The 21,109-nt window shown below is 44.7% G+C and overlaps 1 protein-coding gene across 11 annotated transcripts in view; it reads right to left on the reverse strand.

The window, feature by feature from the left end:
• Positions 1-21,109, reverse strand: part of arhgef10la (Rho guanine nucleotide exchange factor (GEF) 10-like a) — a 176,789-nt gene that overhangs the window by 19,323 nt on the left and 136,357 nt on the right. For all 11 annotated transcript variants that reach the window (XM_078947785.1, XM_023955304.2, XM_023955303.2 and 8 more), the window contains 4 exons: positions 16,580-16,666; positions 7,422-7,636; positions 6,610-6,767; positions 2,172-2,314 (listed from right to left, as the gene is read on the reverse strand). In XM_078947785.1, the coding sequence (XP_078803911.1) occupies positions 2,172-2,314; positions 6,610-6,767; positions 7,422-7,636; positions 16,580-16,666 (603 nt within the window). The remainder of the gene's footprint in view (positions 1-2,171; positions 2,315-6,609; positions 6,768-7,421; positions 7,637-16,579; positions 16,667-21,109) is intronic.

Raw genomic sequence — 21,109 nt, forward strand, 5'->3', positions numbered from 1 at the left:
ACAAAGTAGACAACCACCATGAAACTCAGACTTAAATGATGCCATAAAAAGCCGTTTTCCTCTTACCAGCTGATACTCAGTCTTTAGTGCTCTGGTTTTATTATAGATGCAGCATCGTCATAAAGTTGTTTCCCAGAAAACACAGAGGCTCTGCTGAAAACAGCGAGCCCATAACAACCATAAAACTCGCACTGCAACTGTATCTCATATATAAGTTGCGTATACCAAAGCAAATTCAGAATACTTTTATTTTGCCGTTTTTAAGCTAAAATTCAAAAACCTGTGCTGTTTTCTAGGACATGGTTTCTGCAGAGCAGCTGGAGTTTGTTAGAAATTCACCTCTGCGTGGAGTGAGCCTGCCCTCACACCCCCGGCCGAACATTACAGATGCAACAAAAAATGGCGATTTTCTTCATATATGTAAATGGTTTATACTTATTTACTTACTTTGAGACCTTCTTGGAAGGCCTGAAGCGTTTTAGAGTCACAGTCTTTACTTCATTATAATTTAGGGATTCATACAAACTTAGCATCACACATTTTTACAGTCAGTTTATTTACTTCAGTGTTTCTATTTTACTGGAATTTCCTTATTACATTTTTTCAAGATCTTTATATTTTAAAAAGCATTCCCACTAAGCCATAAATCCAAAATAATTTAGACTCAGATTCCTGGATTTCCTTTCCTGCTGGATCCATAAACCAGTGTTTTTCAACCGAAGGTCAGGTGTGCCGCCGTGGGAAATGACTCATTCACTGATGTAAAAACTTTTCCCATCTCCAGGAAATCAGCTCTGTGTTCATCCTGATAAAACACTGAGTAGTTAGGAATATAAAAGATCATAAAATACTTTTTTCTTTGTGTTTAAAGACATTTTGATAAGAATGACGGTACCGCGATTAAGCCGCAGCGTCAGCTCTGTTTTTGGAAAATGTTCCGCCCTTTAACTGTCTCCACCAATCATTCTTGGAGGCTAAATCACATGTCATCAGTCTGGCCAATCAGAAGTGGTTAAAATCTTTACTTCCTTGTTCTGATTCTGCTCATAAAGTCTCTCAGTTCCAACAAGATTACCAGCTAAAGCTCGTCTTTAGCGGTGAAGCTTTCCACAGAATCCGGTGTCAGACCGTGGAACAAGTGAACAAAACACTGAAGCTCAGAGACACACTACATCTCCCATGATGCATTGGGTTCAAGTGTCAGCGTCTCAGTGTAAAATTAGTCTTCCCTGTTGAATGTCTTAAACCACAACAAACACACATCAACCAGTTTTTCAATCTTCTTGATGGAATCAGAGGTCAGAGGTCAACAGTTTAGTTCTCCTTCCAGGTTTGTTTCTTAACAGCCAAACATCCCAGTTTGGTCCAAGTCATCTCTCTAACTGAAAGACTTTCCTAATAACGTCTGGATTATTTTAAATTTAAGAAAAAGTAATAACAACATTTAAGAAACAGGATGAAGGTGAAAAAGAAACAATTAAACTAAATTGAAAAAATTTAATCTAAAAAGAAATAAAACATTTTTGTTAAAGTTTTTCAAAGACTTCATCTTTGATTAAGACAAAAGAAAAACTAATAAAACTTCAACATGTTCACTTTTTGTAGAGCTACAGAAAATATAAATATAATGTTAGTTTTTTTGTGCAAAATGTATCAAACATATTATGATTAGATAATTGTTCAAAAATTACAGCTGCCTTTGCAGTAATATTGAAAAAAACTATTTAAAGAAGTAAATGAATCACTATTTAGAAAGAATATATTTGGTTTTTGTGAGGTTATATAAAATTGCATGTTAATAAACTGGAGGGAAAAACAACAAACAGGGTAAAATGTCAAATAATTTAGTTGAAAATTATTACTGAAAATTAATTTAACTTTTATTACAACTTTTAGAAAAAACAGCTGCAACTTCCAGCTTTTTCTGCCACAATTATCACAAAAATGCAGGTGAGATGATGGAGGGACTGTACATCAATACAGACTATAGAGTTTCTACTTTTTTAATGTTTGGATGCTGCTGAGCCGCGGGATTTTTGTCCAAGTGTGCCGTGGCTCCAAAAAGGTTGAAAAACACTGATATAAACTAAAGTTTGATGAAAGCGGGAAGTCTTTCACTTTGGTTACATTTAACTTAGGTTCTGGTTATTTTCAGATATTGACCGTCTTACCTGTGTTGCTAAACTGGAGACGTCAATGGTTATGACAGAATTCCCACAACTGGCCCAAACAACGTCGTCCAGCACCAGCATGGTCCGAACGGGTTCTGAGCCCAGGCTGATGCATCTGTGTGAGTCCGAGTCCCACAGGTCCTCTGGGAGAACGGGGGCAAAAGAAAAACAGGTGTGAAACCACATTGCATGAAACCACCCAAACTGGATCCATCTATGAGGTCCAGCTCCTCTTTCTCATGCAAAGCCGGTGATCTGGGAGCGCTGCTATTAAAATAGGGTGCAGAAATATAGAGTTGTTGAGTTCAAGCTTGCAGCAAAAGTGTTCAGACTGGAGGTTTGTTTTTCATCTTTCTAATGAACACAGATCTGTGGGAAAGCTTACGACCTGCTGCTTGACTAAAAGCTCCCGTCTTTCATTTAAGTCTCCACACTCTGAACGACCACGAGCTGCACAGCGCCGTGTTTACACCCTCCGCACCCACACGCTAATAAGCCTGGCGTGGCCCTTAATGCACTTCCCGACTGTTTCAGAACCCTCCGTTTGGAACCGCAGCGGCGGCGAGTGTCTGAACTTGTGCTTCGTCAGCGTGAAAACGCAGGAGTTCTTTTCCTGATTGAACTTTAATCACATGACCACATGTTGCACCGAGCAGAACGAAGCAGGTTTTTCAGCCTTTCCTCAGCTAATGAAGCAGTTTTAGGAGGAGGGGGCCGTTTCATTAGCATTAAAAGTTGCTTATTACCCCGTTTTATAGGAGAATGTCTTTACAGTGTGCCATTTGACTTCCACAGGTTAATTGTTTGGCGTGCTCTAAAGGTCATTTTTGCACCTTTTCAAAATTCACACATGTAAACGTCCCTTCAGGCTGCTGCAGCCCCCCCCCCTCGTTAACCCTGACTAAGCTTTCCCTCTATTTCCTCTTCAGCCTGGAAGCAGCCTTGTTACGACCGACCACACTCCTCTGCCTCAGCGTGTTTCATATTTCCCAGCGAGCTGATTTGTTTGACATACATGTCTAATCACTAAACAATAATGTTCTATACGTGTAGGAATGTCTGTCGGTACACGTCTCAGCTCCTGCTTTCTGCAGACTTGTTACCCTGACACACTCCAGAGCTTTTCTCTTGTCCTTTCTAATAAACATCTATAAAGCGTGAATGGTAATATTTAATCTGCATGCAGCAGCTTGGTGCAATTAATCATCCTCACTGCTTGGGAGGAAAGGGGCGCGCAGGAGGTGGGGAGGCACGCTGACATCCTTTGGCCAGGTAAAAAGAAACCCACTGATAGAGCTATTGTTCTCCTGCTGGCCGTGAAGACGGCGAGCCTCTGCTGAGACGGCGTTAAGCTCGGCTGGCCTCGCGCGATGGCTGAATGAACATGGCACATTATCTACCACCTGGTGAAATGTTATTTTCATATTTACAGGAGGTGTGAAAAATCTCTGGTGATGAGAGAAAAAAAAAACTACAGAACAATTATAAAACAGGCTGCTTGAGAGGCAATCAAGCCTGAATGTAATGACGGCGTAAACGGGGGCACTAAAACAGGAACTGTACAGCCACTAATATTTATGGTCTTAAAATGCATTAAAATGATTTCATGAGATCCCAAAAAATGTTCTGCAAAAACATTAAACAAACAAAAAGGAACTCATAAAAAACTGCAGACTGTTTCAAGGTGATGAAATATCGCAGTGATGAACGACGCCAATATAAAAAAAAAACCTTCATTTTTGTACTTGAACCAATTTTGACCAATTTTCAATAAAGTTCATTTGTCAAGTGTCAGATTGAAATAAAAAATATCTCTGGGCGATTTATGCAAATAAACAAACAAACAAAGTAAAAAAAACTCATCAAAGAGTCCAAATAATTCCACCTACAATCCAATTAAATTCCAATTCAGATGAAATTGTCATAATTTGGTTGATTGTAATTTAAGACAAATTGTGTTCAGGAAGTAAAAAAAAAATAAAAACAGACAAAGGTGAAGCCGGAAAAATGAACATGCAGGGAATTCTGGGAGGAAAAGGGGGCAGACTGTCAGCCGTGACAATACGCTCTAAGCTGTGGATCTATCTGTCCGTCTGTCCATCTGTCCCTCCCTCCCTCCCTCCCTTCATCCATCTGTCCATCCATCCCTCCCTCCCTCCCTCCATCCGTCCCACCATCCCACCGTCCCTCCCTCCCTCCATCCATCCCTCCATCCATCCGTCCCTCCCTCCCTCCCTCCCTCCATCCATCCCCTCCCTCCCTCCATCCATCCCTTCATCCATCTGTCCATCCATCCATCCATCCCACCATCCCTCCATCCATCCCCTCCCTCCCTCCATCCATCCCTCCATCCATCCGTCCCTCCCTCCCTCCCTCCCTCCCTCCCTCCCTCCCTCCCTCCATCCATCCCTTCATCCATCTGTCCATCCATCCCACCATCCCACCATCCCTCCGTCCCTCCCTCCCTCCCTCCCTCCATCCATCCCTTCATCCATCTGTCCATCCATCCCACCATCCCACCATCCCACCGTCCCTCCGTCCCTCCCTCCCTCCCTCCCTCCCTCCCTCCCTCCCTCCCTCCATCCATCCCACCATCCCTCCCTCCCTCCCTCCCTCCCTCCATCCATCCCTTCATCCATCTGTCCATCCATCCCACCATCCCACCATCCCACCGTCCCTCCGTCCCTCCCTCCCTCCCTCCATCCATCCCACTATCCCTCCGTCCCTCCCTCCCTCCCTCCATCCATCCCTCCCTCCTTCCCTCCCTCCCTTCATCCATCCCTTCATCCATCTGTCCATCCATCCCACCATCCCTCCTTCCATCCATCCATCCATCCCCTCCCTCCCTCCCTCCCTCCCTCCCTCCATCCATCCCACCATCCCTCCATCCATCCCTCCCTCCCTCCCTTCATCCATCCCTTCATCCATCTGTCCATCCATCCCACCATCCCTCCATCCATCCCTCCCTCCCTCCCTTCATCCATCCCTTCATCCATCTGTCCATCCATCCCACCATCCCTCCTTCCATCCATCCATCCATCCCCTCCCTCCCTCCCTCCATCCCTCTCTCCCTCCCTCCCTCCCTCCCTCCCTCCATCCGTCCCTCCCTCCCTCCCTCTCTCCCTCCCTCCCTCCCTCCCTCCGTCCGTCCGTCCCTCCCTCCCTCCCTCCCTCCCTCCCTCCCTCCATCCATCCGTCCCTCCCTCCCTTCATCCATCCCTTCATCCATCTGTCCATCCATCCCACCATCCCTCCTTCCATCCATCCCCTCCCTCCCTCCCTCCCTCCCTCCATCCGTCCCTCCCTCCATCCGTCCCTCCCTCCCTCCATCCCTCTCTCCCTCCCTCCCTCCCTCCGTCCCTCCCTCCCTCCCTCCCTCCGTCCATCCCTCCCTCCCTCCCTCCCTCCCTCCCTCCATCCCTCCCTCCCTCCATCCGTCCCTCCCTCCCTCCCTCCATCCATCCGTCCCTCCCTCCCTCCATCCATCCCTCCATCCATCCATCCATTTTCCCTGGGTTGCTGGAGCCTATCCCAGCTACTATTGGGCAAAGGCGGGGTACACCTTGGAGAGGACGGCAGTTTGGTGACACCCAGTTCAAACAATCACCCCCACACACACTCACACATGCACACCTAGGGACACCTTAGAGCAGGGGTGGGCAAACCGGAGCCACGTGGGCCGGTAAACTATTTAACTGGCCTGCCAAACTGGAATCAATGATACTGATACCCTTAATAATGTTTAGTTTTCCTGGTCTCCACATAAATCAACTTTTGTTTAGGTGCAGACAGTTATCCAGCATTCATGTGGTGTTGGAAGTTTTGTTGTTTTTCTACCATTTACGAGTGTTTTCCGAATCAAACAGTCATTTTCCGATCTTTCCAATTCAACATTAATGGATCTGTGTTTTTCCTTAATGGACATCAACCCATTGGTGCAACTGGCTCTAAAATGAGGACATTTTGAAATAAAAACTCCCAAAAGGTTCTGTTGAAAACATATACATTATTTTTTGTGTTTTCGTCCAGGTTCCATGGTTTTTCTTCCTCCTGAGAGGTGGATTATCAAAACCCTCCAAGCGTCTGCTCCTCGTCCGGCCCTTTGGTCACTTTGACTTTGCCCACTCCTGCTTTAGAGGAACCAATAAACCTAAACAAACCGAGGAAGGAAGCTGGAAAAAAAAAAAAAAACGTCTGCATCCGAGGGAGAACAACTCCACACAGAAAGGTCTCAGGAGGGATTTGAACCAGGACCTTCCTTTGCATTTCATTTACTAAAAGAATGAAGGAATGTCAGGCTGAAGGGTTGGCCCTCGCACATTTCCACCAGACCTGGCCTTCTTTGGAACAAGCCAGAATCTCCTTTGGAGTGTTGACATCAGCCACATTTCTGCCACAAAAATACCCCCCACACCCCCCAGCCGTGGGAGCGCCTCACCGTTTTGATTCCTTCCATAAACGATGACGACCCCGCTCTGCAGCCCGGCGAACAGGGCGCCGGAGGAGTGCTTCAGGCACAGCACGGGACAGCCCTCGGGGTTGTGGAGGGTCAGCAGACATTGAGCCGCCGTGTCCAAACTTCCATAAACCAGGATGCTGGAAAAACAGGAGCGGCACACGCCGGCGTGATGGATGAGCCTCATTTGAAATGACAGCCAGCGTTGTTTTCATGCAGCTTGGTTTAACGGGGCGCGGAGCGCTGCGTATGACGAAGCACTCTGTCTTTGGCGTGTTTCAAACGCCATCTGAGCTTTGCTGCATCTCATTGTCTCCTCCTGAGTGAGGAATGCGCACGGGGGCTTGTTTCTCAGAGGAACCAACATTAAGCAACACTGGAGCTGACAGGCTTTCCACTCGGAAATGCTGAACACTCTTCTCCGCCTTTTTTTGTTGTGTGACACTTTTATTGAAAAAATTATGAGTCAGCGTATCATTTTTTAAATATGTAAGATTAAAGAAACAAAAACTTGCCCTCAGTTTAGAAAACAAATAAAAAAAAATGTATTGAGAGCAACAGTGACAGAAAATTGAACTTCGATCTGTCGCCGCTGCGCTCGCAACCGAAGCTTTGATTGGATTTAGAAACAGAAAGAGCTTTTAATGTTGCGTTGGGGCATCTGCTCCGTCTTTCACGTTTGATGAAATATTGACAATTTGACAGCTGCAGATCTCACGGAGCTGTGGAAACATATTAAAGCAACTATTCTCTCCCACCAGAAGACGTTTGGTGGTGAAACTCCAGCCTCTCACCGGCCGTCATCCAGTCCCACACAAATGTTGGCGGCGCTCGCCGAGGCTGCTCTCTGGCCTCCCGCCTCCAGGTCCTCCGACCGAGAAGGAGCGGGGACGAACTCCAGGCATCGCACGGCAGAGCCCACCTGCAGGCTCTTCACAGCTCTGGGCGCCGGCCTGTTCAGAGAGAAGATCTCTATGTGGCCCTGAGAGTCTTCTCCTCCACCAACCACCTGTGGAGAGAAATATTTCTGACATCTTTGACACTGATTGGAACGTTACATCGGTGGTCAAATCTTGTTTCTGGCAAAAACACAGATTATGCAGGAAAACCCTTCTCCTAACTAGAAAATGTCTAGAGATGGTGATTCACGCTTTGATTTTTCCCGTTTGGACTCTTGTAACGCACTCTACACATGCCTTTCACAGCAGAGTGTGTATCAACTCCAGTGAGTCCAAAATGCTGCTGCTAGACTCCAAACCTAAACCAGAATGAGAGACCATAATACTCCAGTTTTAGCGTCTCTGCACTGACTACCGGTCTGTTTTAGAATAGATTTTAATAACTGCTTTTAAAGCACGCTGTGGTCTGGCCCTTAGATATATCACCAATCTCCTCGTCCCTTATGTACCTGGTTGGAATCTTAGATGTTTGGCAAAAGGCTTTTTAACAGTCCCAAAGTCCCACAATCCAGATTGAAGACCAAGGGAGACCGGGTCTTTGCTGTGAGAGCCTCAACAGTCTGGAACGGTCTGCCGGAGGACATCAGGCTCGCTGAGTCCCCACCAGTGTTTCATACTCTTTTAAAAACGTACACTTTTAATGGTTGTACTGAACCTTACATTTAAACTTATGGTTTTCTTGATTTTAGTGATTTGATTGATTTTAACCGCTATCACTGTTTTGTGTGTGTTTTATTTTGTGGCACTGTCAAACACCTCAATACTGTTTTTAATCCTGGTTTTTTAGTCTTGTGCTAATTTTACAACACTTTGTAAGCTTGTTTTTATAAAGTGCTATATAAATAAAGTGTATCATTATTATTATTATGCATGCAAAGCTGAGCTCAGAGGGCCTGGAATAAAAAAACTCCAGTGTGGTTCGGGTGTAATTCTTGGATTTGGCCCGAGGACATTGTGACGTCGATTTAACCGTTTTCTTAATGAATAAAAGTTGTGTTTTTTCGTCTTTTGTTCTCCACCTTCAGCTGCGTTAACTTTGCTGTCAGAGCCCAGCATGGCGTAGACGCACCACGTCGTCCTTACGTTCCAACTTTCATCCCTGAAGAACAGAGACGCTTTCATAAGTTCCTGAACGGCACTAAGCTGTCTGACAGTTTAAAATAGAAATGTCAGATCCACTGCAGCAGTCGGTCGGTGATGAATATGAATAAAATCAGAACACGCTGTGAAAAAAGTTCCCACTGCATGAAGAAGCAACTCGACACGTCCACTAAGAATGTCTGCCAATTACCAGCATTCCCAAAGTTGTGCACAGCCCACAGGCCGAGCGAAGCATCAATGCCGGCTCCACTCGCCTCGTCTTCTACACGCACTTGTATTGGCTTTTCGGTATCTCTAATGAAACTCTAATTAAGGTGGAATTGCCAAACAATGAAAGCATTACGGTGGATTTTCAATAGGACGCCATTCATTGCCTCTGCAGGAGGCCTGGGTGGATTTCCAGACAAAACAGCGTCTTTTCTGGAAAGGAAGCACAGCTGTTTGGTACACGACAGCAGAGATTTATCCTCCGCATGAATCACATTGCGTGACTGGAGCTAAATATAGTCTTTAGCTCCTCTCCTCCATGCTCACCCTTATTTGCATGCGATCATTTGTTTGATTTGTATCAGTGCACTGAATCTGGACAGGAGGGATCCTCTGGGCTCTTGAGAATGAGCCAGAACAAATAACAGTCTGTTGCAGAGGCTGAAAAGAAGATAGAAGGGACTTATCTGTCAGCAGAAAGTCACCCCCCCCTTACCCGCCTCTTCGTCCCACCCCCACCATTGGATAAAGAAAAAGGAAAAGACTTTGAGTAAATGAGGAAGAGGAGCCAAAGGCAAACCCCACTTCGCCAAAGTCCAACACATTTTAAAGCCTCACTTGTTTATTTGTTCTTCCAAGTCTCCACACTCACTAGGATGGATGTGGCCCCTCCCACCAGAAGTCTGCGCCCTGATAAAGCTGTCATAGGTTACTTCAATGGATTCAACCACAAACAGTACAGCAGACAAAAGTGTGTCCCCCAGCTTTTAAACGCAGTTCAGGGGCTTTGGTAGAAAGGATGCCACGTTTGTTGTACATCAGTTGAACTCGTCTCCGTCCGTCCGTCCACACACATGAGAAGTTTGGTGGAGGGGATGTCATGGTATGGGGTTGTTCTGTCTCAGTGAAAAGCAGTCTGAATGTTTTGGCGTAAAGAGAGATGTTGTAGGAAGAAGAGTGATCTAACTTTGTGTAGTCATTTAAGAAAGACTTGTTTCCGTTTCTGCTCCACTCAGCTGTTCATGAGAATGAATGAGTGTGATGTCACCCATAGAAAATGACTGAGGCCGTCTGCGCTGCACCCCCCATTTGGTTGTGTGCGGTCGGAGGTTGCCGTCCAGATCTTCTACTCGTCTAGTGATTGTATCATTTGACCGACTTTCTTTTGCTCCGGACAAACAATGTCAGCTACTTTCAGCATTTAATCTTTTTACAAACCCCCCCATCACTGAAGGGCCATTTCCATTTCCAGAGCCACACCGTAGCTACCAGCTTCTGTCACAGCTTTTTGTAAACATCTGCTGTGCAGCATCGCCTCGCTGTAGTTGATGGAGGTTATTGCTGCGCTCCTCGCCGGTAAATTTGTCATAGGTTTTAGGATTTGTAACATAGTCACAATTTATTTTGAATTCTTTGAGCATTGCATTCACCTGCTTGCAAATAAGGCACATGACTTTATCCATGAGGTACGACAAAGTAAACATCTGTCCACTTAGCTTGAAAGCGCCTTTTCTCCTCGCCAACACAACGTTTTTCCTCAAAGGAACCTGCTCTGCCTCTCTGTTATTGAGGGCCACAGAAAACCTTCCTGCGGGGCCACCACTGGCCCCCGGGCCGCACTTTGAGAACCCCTGTCATAGATGAATATACAAGGCGAGGGCCTAGCAAGTTGGTTTGGTGTCGCAGAGTCCTGAGTGGAAGTACAACCGAGAACAGAGAAGCCGTCCAACAATATCAGCTCTTTACAGAAAGAATCGAGCAGAAATCCTCATGAACGAGCAGAAACGGTTAAAGCAGTAAACTATAAGGTGTTACAGGTAATATGTTGGAATTAAAGCCTATTAGGATGTAATCTTCAGGCATCAAACTCAACCTGCTCTGATCTGTGAAGGCTGCATCTATAGCTGTGCTCTGAAAACATCATTTTTCTGACAGAAGAAAGCGTCCTCTGCCAGCATTCATTATTCTGCTGTGAATGTAGTGAGGAAGCGTGGGAGCTTTGTTCACCACACCGACCAAAAACAACCAACCACAGGTCAACCAGACTGCTTCACTGACATGGATGCATTCCAGCTTCCTCTGCTCTGAGTGCTAACGTACGCAGCGCAGCAGATGAATAAAACAATGAGCAGAAACAAGAAGCTGCGAGTTCAGAAAAGTGGGACAAAGGAAGGTGCGGGCTCCCCGGGAAACGCTGGAGGATCGGGCCGATTAGACACAATGTCATTACTCTGATCAAAGCGTGGAGAAATCCCCATAGCCCATCGCACTTTAACATGATTAGTGTCATCTCTTATTTGACAAGCCTGCCAGGGTGGTAGAACCGACTGGGGGCGGCAACGCCGAGCCGCTAATTCACAGCCCCTCACTATTAGTGTTTTGAATCATTTTCCTTTTTTTCTGGGTTAGATAATATGCTGCATTTTGTTAGTTTTTTTGATCAACAGCTGCAGTGCTGCAGAAAAGGCGACAGTTTGGACCGTTAACCTGAGTGTTGGCAGGAACACAGCGAGACGGTTTCCTCCTGAGGTTTGACTTCCAGCAGCAAAGACTTCCTTCAACAATCCCTTCATCAAAAAAAAAAAAAGAGAGCAGACAGACTGAGGGAGACAACTCCAGACTATAAAGCTATTGAAAATGCTAATATGTATTTGGAGAATCGACTTGGTCCCCACATTTATGTTTACTCAGACGTTGATCCAAATGTTGATTCATCTGAGAGGAGCCACTCCGTGTTTGATATCTTGATTTGTCAAACATTTCAAGTAGAACTTTGAAACGTTGAAACACCGCCGTCTGTTTAGATTAAAGCTCACAATAAACCCTTAGTCCTTACTGCCCTCACGGGTGGGTACTCCTCTGTCTGCGGGCGAAAATGGTCAAACCGGTACGGCCCAAAACATTGAGGCCATAGACGCTCGCTGAACCCGCACAGGGAAAATGTTCCTGGACATTGTTTTCTACAGGCATGCAGTGGGTCTTAGTGAGCACAAACATCACGCAAACGTCATGTCACACAGCCGCTACGTTCAATTTGAGCAATTTTCACGTGTGAAATTGTGATTCATGCGTGATACACGTACTTCATACATGTTTCTTGCGTTGGTCGTTCATCGATGAGCACAGACGTCCGCCGAGCGTTTGGGGTGACGGGTCTTTACGTGAACTCGGTTTTGAGCTGTTCTTAATATTTGGTCAGTTGAAAATTACGCAGCCTATGAGTATTTTACGTAGTTTACACTCAATTATTACGTAAATCTTATGCAATTGTGAGTGATTTTTGGGAGATGCAAATTTGTGTCTCTCCACGACAGCTCCACATACGTCTAACGTACGTTTCGCGCATGAACCACCAATGTGTAACTTTTGTATCGTGTGTACGGCCCACATTTCACAATAAAATAACATAATTGGATCACTAATAGATTCCATTGAAACAGCACAATTATCACGCACGTTTCATGTTCTACATTGATTTACGTGTTCTTTGTGTGGTTTATTCCTACTTCTTCCATGGTTTTAACGTGGTTCTTTCGTGATCCATCTGTGGAAATTTCACCTAAAGCCCACAAATTTTCTCACGTATGACCAATTTTCATCCGCACAAAATGTACGGAGTAGCTGTGTGAGACGGCTCTGATGGTAAGTAAGGATGAAATAGGTGAGACACAGGTGTGTTGGACAGTTTTCATTTTCAAAATCCTGTGCATAAGAGCCCATTAGTGCTGTTCATGTGACAAGTCCCCCCCCCCCCTTGTGTGTGCAGCATTCATGTGCGGTCATCAAGGAGCCAGTGCTCCCACCTTACTAATGACAAGAGCGAGGCAGCGTACGACTGCATCACCCATAACTCCCAACCATGAAGTCCAACTTCAAGGTGTTTTTTATGCAGCTATAAAAGCAGAAGTCTAAAATAAATACGATCCTATTTTTATTTTCTTCTTCAGTATTTTATGCAAACAGAAATGTTGAAATGATTTCAGGGGAAGATGCAGCCACGTCACAAAGCGTTACGCTCAGGGCGAAGCATTTTGTCGTAACGTCAGCCTTAAGCATATTTTTTCCTCTTCTGCAGCGCGTTTAGTGAAATGAAAATGACCAAACGGAAACGTCTCTGTGGAGCATCTTAGCATCGTAAAGAACATGAATCTGTGCATTTTCTATAACATTTTACTCCATTCAGAGCACCTGTAACTGGCATATTAGGTTTACCCAATGATTTTGGTAAACCTAAAGACTCCCAGAAGAACTTTCACATTTAAGGAAAAATACTTTAAAAAAAAGGTCTATAAAAAGCTATAATATGATTTAAAGGTAAGTAGAAAATAATACATGTTTTAAAAAGTCTGCTGATTAAATGAAACTGATCAGAAGCAAAGGAAATGTCAAGTGTTTGGTTGCTATGGCTCCCAATTCTTTATCAGACCTTAAAGAAAACGAGAACCTATTTTGAGCCGCTGGTCTGAGAATAAACCCCCCCGTTATCTCCGTCCATGTCTCCTGTGGACGGTTCTTCTTCTCCTCTGGTCCAGTTCTCCTGGACTCGGACACAGGAACGTTGGAGGAGCTTCTGGACCACAAGAACCTGAAGCAGCCAAAGCTGATGCTGTGGTGTCAGTTCATCCTCCTCCAGACAGCAAAGCTAATGCGATTAGGTCTGAGAAACCGGGCCGTACTTGAACCCCCCCCCCCTAACTTTAGGAGAGTGCACCTGATAAATTACCCTGCCTCTTGGTGGGAGAAGGAGAACCAAAATTGAAAGTTTCAGATTAATGGCCGGTTCTCTGCGTCATTTTTTTCCTTCACTTTTCTCCCTTTTTTCCAGATCCAGGAAGGTTTCCCACAAACCCAGAGACAGTGATGTGTTAGGCAGGCAGCTCTATTCACTCCAGTCATCCTGGAGGACTGTGGCAGCAGATGCTAACAGATTCATACATGAAATAAACGGACTTTTGACCAAAAATGATGCTGCAGACTCTTCTTATAGATTTGAACTTATAATTTTATAATTTAACAAGGACATTAATTTAGTGGAGGTGACTCAAATGTGAAGAAAAATGAGTTATAACTGGGTGTGTGTGTGAGTCTGGCGATATGATACACATCGCAGCACACATTGTATCACAATATATCCCAAGATTATTTAAGGGGATGATTTTGAAAAAACTTTAGTCTGAATATTAAGACATATTTTACATTAAAAACTGGTATAAAATAAATTTTATTTAATGATCAAAACATTAGGAACTGCAGCCAGATCTCATACATGTTACTTTTTCCAACGCCAACTCCTGGACTTTCTTTTGGCAAATTATGAAATATTTTTTACTCTCCACATTGTCTGGTTTCCACACCAAAATATTTTACAGTATATTAAAAAGCAAGCTTACATGTGTTTGAAATGATAGAGTTCTACGAGGAAAATAAAGTGCATTTTATTTACAACTGGGGCTGCACGATATGAGGAATACTATATACTATAATATCTGTGATCAATATTGCGATGACGATATAACTTGCGACACATGAACAAATAACAAAACAACCAAAAACATAATTTCTATCTTTGTGTAACAGTTTAATTTAACTGAGAGTCAACATAAATTATACTCCAAAGGACCCTCGTCTTCATAGAAGAGCTCAAAAACGAGTAAGTAAATAAATAAAAGAGCTCCATCCTGATTGGTCAAATGCATTAAGGGATTTATTTCATTTGTTTAATACTTCAAGCTGCCATAAGATTGTTTTAGCACACTTTTTTTTTTCTCCTCACCGGAGAAGGATGCCCACAGCCCCAGACGAGCACCCCATCACCACCCAGGAGTTCCGGGCACCCCCCCGCCCCAACCCCCGGTACGAGCCAGGACCCCCCAAGGGAGACCCGCTCTGCACTCCAGGCAGCCACCCACCCGGCCCACGGTTGGACCAGGGAGGAGCAAGGCAGGGGCCCGCCGCCCCCACCCAGGAGGGGGACACCTCGGGGAAAAAGGGGGCCCACAAGGGATGTTGTAACCATGGCCCGACCAGGCTCGGCCACAGTTGGAAATTTGGCGGGGCACAGCGCCCAGGGGCAAGGACCCGAACCCACCCCCCAGGGACACGAACACCCCCGGCTCAGGTGTAATGTGAACCCCCCCCGCACGGAGAGAGCACCACCGGCACCCAAGGGACACGGCCGCCGTTGCCAAGGGCCCCGCACCCCCCACCAGGGAAGGGGCAGGGGACATATGGTCATTGGTCCCACCTTCCTTGCAAAATGTGTGTGCGTGTGTTTGAGAGGATGTGTGTGTGCATGTGTGTGTGTTTATGTTGGGATGTATATATTGAGGGGGGAGGGGTGTGTTCTAAGTGGGGTGCAGTTAAAATTGGCGGGTAGGGCACTAAGGGGACATCTCCTGATTACTCACAGTGACGTCCCCTCACCCTCCCCACCAAGGGGCCCTAAATGTCTAAGGTGCGGTTAAAATTGGCGGGTAGGGTGCTAGGAGGACAACTGCTGCTTGCTGGCAGTGATGTACAAGCACCCCCCCTACCAAGGGCCCTACATGTCTAAGGTGCAAATAAAACCGAAAGAGGGGGGGCCCACTCCATACGGCAACCATAGGACGGGGGCCACTGCCAAGTAGCCCCCCCCGGCGTATCGCAGGCTAAACCCCCCACCCCCTCACCCTAATATGAGGTTATATGAGGAAGGGGGTAAGTTGGTCAGACATCTGTCCCCCAGCATAGGGGCCAGGTCCACCCAGCCCAGCACATTTAAAGCACATTTAAATTATTTAAAGTTACCATTTATTGCAATTTCCGCGATATGCAATATGCATATTGCACAGCTTGATATCGCGATTGCGATAAATTTGACGTTTATTGTGCTGGCCTAATTACAACACTTAAAAGTACTTAATGTATTTAGCAAACGACCAAAAAAACTATTTCCAAAAATCTGCTTGTTTCAAATACATGGGTATGGTTTGGATTTTATCGGGTGCTGGTGCCAAACCGGTACTTTTAAAACGGTTCTCTCAAACCGGTGCTTTATAAATGAAAAAAAAACAAACCAATCTTTTTTCCAAGAACACGATGAAGCGAGAAGCTCTTGAATGTTGCTAAGATGCTTTATTTCCTGCATCTCCGTTTGCACACGTACTGAAATAAACATTGATTTCACCGCTCATCGCCACGACGACAGTCTTTTGTAGTCACATGTGACACATCACTCTTATCTGGCTGGTCACTGAAACAGAGTATTTTGCTGTGAAGTAGAGACAAACTATTCCTCGTTTTGCCTTCAGAAATTTAACTGAAGCTCCGCCTACTTTCACGGCCTCGCCCATTCTTATAGAAGCCAGCCCACAATTGCTGGAAAAGTAAAATGATTGATCAGAGATGTGAGTCAAAACCAGTGATTAACTTGTTTGAAACAAAGCGCCAACGTCCCTGTTTTTATTCGGTACCAGTGGTTCCGTATACGTCTGTACCGGTACCAACTTGGAACAGGGTTTTCCTGATTATGTGTCGTTAAGTTCTGTCACAACAACAATCATGAGTGAACATCTACCAATATTTCACAGAATCCATTTGTTTTCCTCCACCTGCAGTTAAAACTATTAAAACCTGAAACCTTTATTTTAGGCAAGACTGGTGAAGAGGTTTAGTTTTTGTGTATTTGTGTGTAAGACATGACGTACCCAGAAGTAGCCTTGAGGTAGGGAGGTACTGGCAGCAGAGAAGCCCAGCAGTGAGCAGTGAGCCGGGCTGTGGAGGGCTGTTTCAAGCTTTAAGGGGGAAAAGACAGAAAAACGTTAAAAAACTGGTTTCGTACCGGCACTTTTAAGACTAAAGTACTACAACAGAAAGTACTGCAACAGAAAAAGCTGAATAGAGTCCGTTGTGCTTATAGGCAAAAATAATCTGAGATGAACAGCGACGTATTTCCTTCTTCTAAACACTTTAGTTATTGAACAAAAACAAAGAAAAAAACCTGGGTTTAGGTGCTACCTTATTGCTTCCACAAGATTTAGGGGTTTACCAGTGTTAGCAAAATGCTGAGAGAAAAAGACCTTAGCAATGTTCCTAGAAGGGCTGCACATCAATCTGTGAAGGTTTCTAAACTGTTTCCCAAACAGCTGCAATTACTCACAGGGTCAAAGTATTCAGGGCCTTTGCCACAGAAACAAACAAAAAGGAGAACCTCATAGCCAACACTTTATAAGATCTTAACTACAGGAGACAGAACTTCTAAACCGAGCGTGATCCATCAGCAAATCCACACCGGGGTGACTGCAGAACAAAGAGGCTCAGAGCGACTGAAACTGAAACGGTATCAGAGGAAAACAAAAAAAAGAGGGGAAACACATTCCAGCAGGTTCATGAGGAAAATATAAGTTCATGTTAATTTTACAGATTGATGGAGGTACATCTCCAGTGTGTAGCTTTTGGATGTTTGGAGATCAAACATCAGGCTCTTCCAGCCAGTGGCGGTCCATCTGCTGGGAAAGGATAATTAATTGGAATTCTGAATGAAGGCCATGTGGCAGACTAAACAAGGACGTCTATGGTATTTTTGGGGATGATGAGGTGCGGAGACGGAGAACAGGAGGTGAAAGAGAGGAGAGCGTCAGCAATTAGAGCTGCATGTCTTTAACTGTCATCCTCTATGGCAGAAAGCATCAGTCACTGGTAATTTATAGCAGAGACCCTCCTCCTTTCTCCGTCTTGTGGAGGGTGTCTGTAAACACTCGAATGAGAAAGGATATTGGTCAGATCGCAGATCTCACCAGACGCAGCCAAAAGCTATTCCTACCTGTGTCTGTCCTCATCTTTTTAAATTCATCCCACGGATGCAGAGACACTCCTTTCCATCAATCTCTCGTGTTCCCGTCCCTCCATCCATTGGATAAGTTCTGTTGCTCAGATATGTTGTCGTTTTGGAGCAAACTGTCAGGCCCCCCCTCTCAAAAAAATTGGCATGAACCCGATTGGTTCATTAAGGGAAGGACAGATGCTGCTCCCATTACAAAGCAGAGACGACAACCAGCATAATAAACCGCCCGTCCATCTATCGAGTGCCTTTAAACAGCCAGTGTTCATAACACTGAAGCCCGAGAGATCATTACCACCTGCGAAAGTGCAAATTATATCGACAGGCTGGAAGGAAATGTGGGCCTCCAGCTACATCCATATCACTCTTTATCCAAATGCTAATATGGTATCAGTGAGGCCCCATTTAAAAATCAATGACATCCAAGCTTTCTCAAAGTCTATTGTTGGTCCCGGTAACGGCAGCGTCTGTGCAAGTGTCAGGAGAGCTGTCATTGTCACGCCGAAGAGGCTATAAATACTCCCCTGTGAGGGGGCGGCATGGAGCAAGGTGAGTCTGGGAAGGAGGACTTCAGGGACGCAACAGGCAGGAGAACTGATTAAAAGCATATTTGTTGATTAGATGGGGGGGGGGGGGGGGGGCAGCCTCCCAGCTGCTGGTTTACAATGAGGAGCCGCGCCGCCCCTGAACCCACAAGCCTGTCCGCCCAAATGTTCTGGACCTGAGCGCTGTTCTCCAGGAAGATAAATGCAAAAATATACAATGAAATGGCCCGACTGGGGGGCTGAACCCAGAGGAACTTTGACTGCCTTTTGCTTTCTTTGAAGAGTTCCACATCCGCCGCGTTTAGCTCAGCCTGAGAGCAACAGCAGGAAATGATTGTTATTGTATTAGTTTACATCGTTCACGCTGTCGTGGTGACTTTAAGATGCAGTAAACATCACTTCTCTGAATCCAGATATCGTTAGACTTCCATCCTGAGGAAGGTGCAGTGGGTTTACTTGACTTTACCTTTTATTATTATGGAGCCCCAAACTGTTCATAATTTAAAAAATATATTATGACCTTGTACAATCACACAATCAACTAATTAAATCTCTCATAAATCCATAAAAAGATTCTAAAATTGTAAAAAACCTGCACACACATTGTAAAACGATCCATTATTTTATTGAATATATTTCATTTATTTTTAAAAACCTGCTCATTATTTTAAAACAGCATTTTAAAATATTCATTTTTACTCACGTTGAATCTTATTATAATTCTATGGCATTTTTTTTAGAAACTCTGATTTCAAAATAAAATATATTTTCTTAAGTGGCTTTGTTTTTATTTCACATGTGTGTTTTTCAGAATGACTTATTGATTTCATGAAGAGCTTTTTCAGCAGAATGAGTCTGTCTGTCAATCAGTGAAAGTGGGTGGGATCAAAACGGACGTGGACTGATCCCTGAAAATGGACTCGCATTGGTTGATTGTGTCAATCATGCTTTTGTATTTTTTTTTTTTAAGAAGAAAATGCTTTAAAGCAGCCGTATGATATACTGCCATACATGAAACTCATAGCAATACATTTCTGGACGGTTCCAAAGAGAAAAAAAACTGTCTGAAAGGGCTTTATTAGGCACTGCTTAGTCTGCTGAAAACCCAATAAAAAATATGATCTCAATAAATGGGAAGCACTCAGAGACCCGCTGCAGCGTATTAGACCCTGCCCTGGAAAAAAATATGCCTGTACTTTTTTTTTTCTCCTAATTCCATAGTCACAGTGCCTTCCCCCAATTCCACATCCCAACAATCTTTTACACGCACTAACAAGCACTAATAGAAAACTTCCACTGTTTATTAACTGGTAATTGACTGGTGCTGGCGCTGCCTCCCCGCTGCAACCCCACCGCCTGAGGCTGCAGGCATGATGGCCGCAGAGTGAATCGCCACTCAACCTGAAATCACTTACGTCCAAAGTACTGCCACAGGTAATGCAAACTAAACAACATGACTCTCTGAAAGTTTCTGCACAGGTCATCAAGACAGGAGGCTCTGATGGAGGGTGACATGACTTTATAGCCAATATTGAAAAAGACACCGAGTACTTTCACCCAATTTTCCTTCGACTCTGCTTTCTTAATGTCCGTTATGGCTCAGCCGGGGACTGACAGTGACAAATTAAGTCAAATTAAATGAGTGTAAAGGATCATTCTTTGAAATGAGCCTATTATAAGCTGCCAGCATAGTCTGACTGTTGGCATTGATTTTTGCAGGTCTCTGCAACTTTGTTTGAGTGATGGAGCATAATTCCTGCTGAATATTTGCTCGATTGCTTTTGATAATAGCGGTGCAGAGTGCAGTCTGACAACGCTCCAGAAAACTTCTGCAGGTCCCTGGTTGGGCTGAGGTGGGACTGCTGCAAGAAGAAAAAAAACCTTTTTGGGTTCCGCACATAACTCCTGCGCTCTGTGACAAAGGCTTTGTTCCGAGTAAATTAAGAGGTAAATATAGTCGTGTGCAAGAGTCAGCAGGCAAAATGTCTACAGGAAGACCAAAGAGGAGGTTTACGGATGCAGTGAACCGAGACATGAAGGCAGCTGCCATTGAAACTCATAGCAATAGAGGATGTATAGACTAGAGGATGCAGAAGACAGGGTTAGATGGAGGAAGCCGATTGGCTATGGAGACCCCTGAAGGGAAAAGACAAAAGGAAAAAAAGAGGATGTGCAAAAGATAAAGATTGTCAAGACGTACAACTTTATGCTCTGGACAGAAAGTCAAAAAGTACATCTTTGGTATGTAAAAGCAAATACATCTCTAAAGAAAAAAAAGTCTTTTATTCTATATTTTGTGTTTGGGTTTTTTGGCAAAGAAATGCTTAAAATGACTCCAGCGGCTCTTTTGACAAAACCTTTAGTGGCACTCAGACCCTATTTGTGAGCTCCTTTATTAAGCTAATTATTTAGTTATTTAATTTAATACATTTTTAAGTGGCACAAAAAATCTTTTCACAGCAAACCAATTCAAGTACTTGACAAATAAAATTGGATTGAGAGACTGGTTGGCACTCGGTTCAAGTCCCGGCTGGGGGACCTGAACCAGACCTTTCTGTGCGGAGCTTGCATGTTCTCCCCGTGCATATAGGGGTTTCCCCCGGGGGACTTCAGCCTCCTCCCACCCTCCAAAAACATGCTTTATAGGTCACTTGGTCACTTTAAATTGCCCCTAGGTGTACTGTAACTGCAGATGTGTATGGGTTTGTGATTGCGACCCTGCGTCAGACTGGCGTCCTGTCCAGGGTGTCCCTGCCTGGGCTCCAGCAGCCCTGTGACCCCAAATGGGACATCAACGGGTTTAGAAGATCAATGGATGATTGATTGATCCACTTTTTGAGCTTTTAAGGGTA

This window comes from Oryzias latipes, chromosome 5 (genome assembly GCF_053564925.1).
Source record: "Oryzias latipes strain Hd-rR chromosome 5, Olatipes_Hd-rR_3.1".
NCBI classification, from domain to species: Eukaryota; Metazoa; Chordata; class Actinopteri; order Beloniformes; family Adrianichthyidae; genus Oryzias; species Oryzias latipes.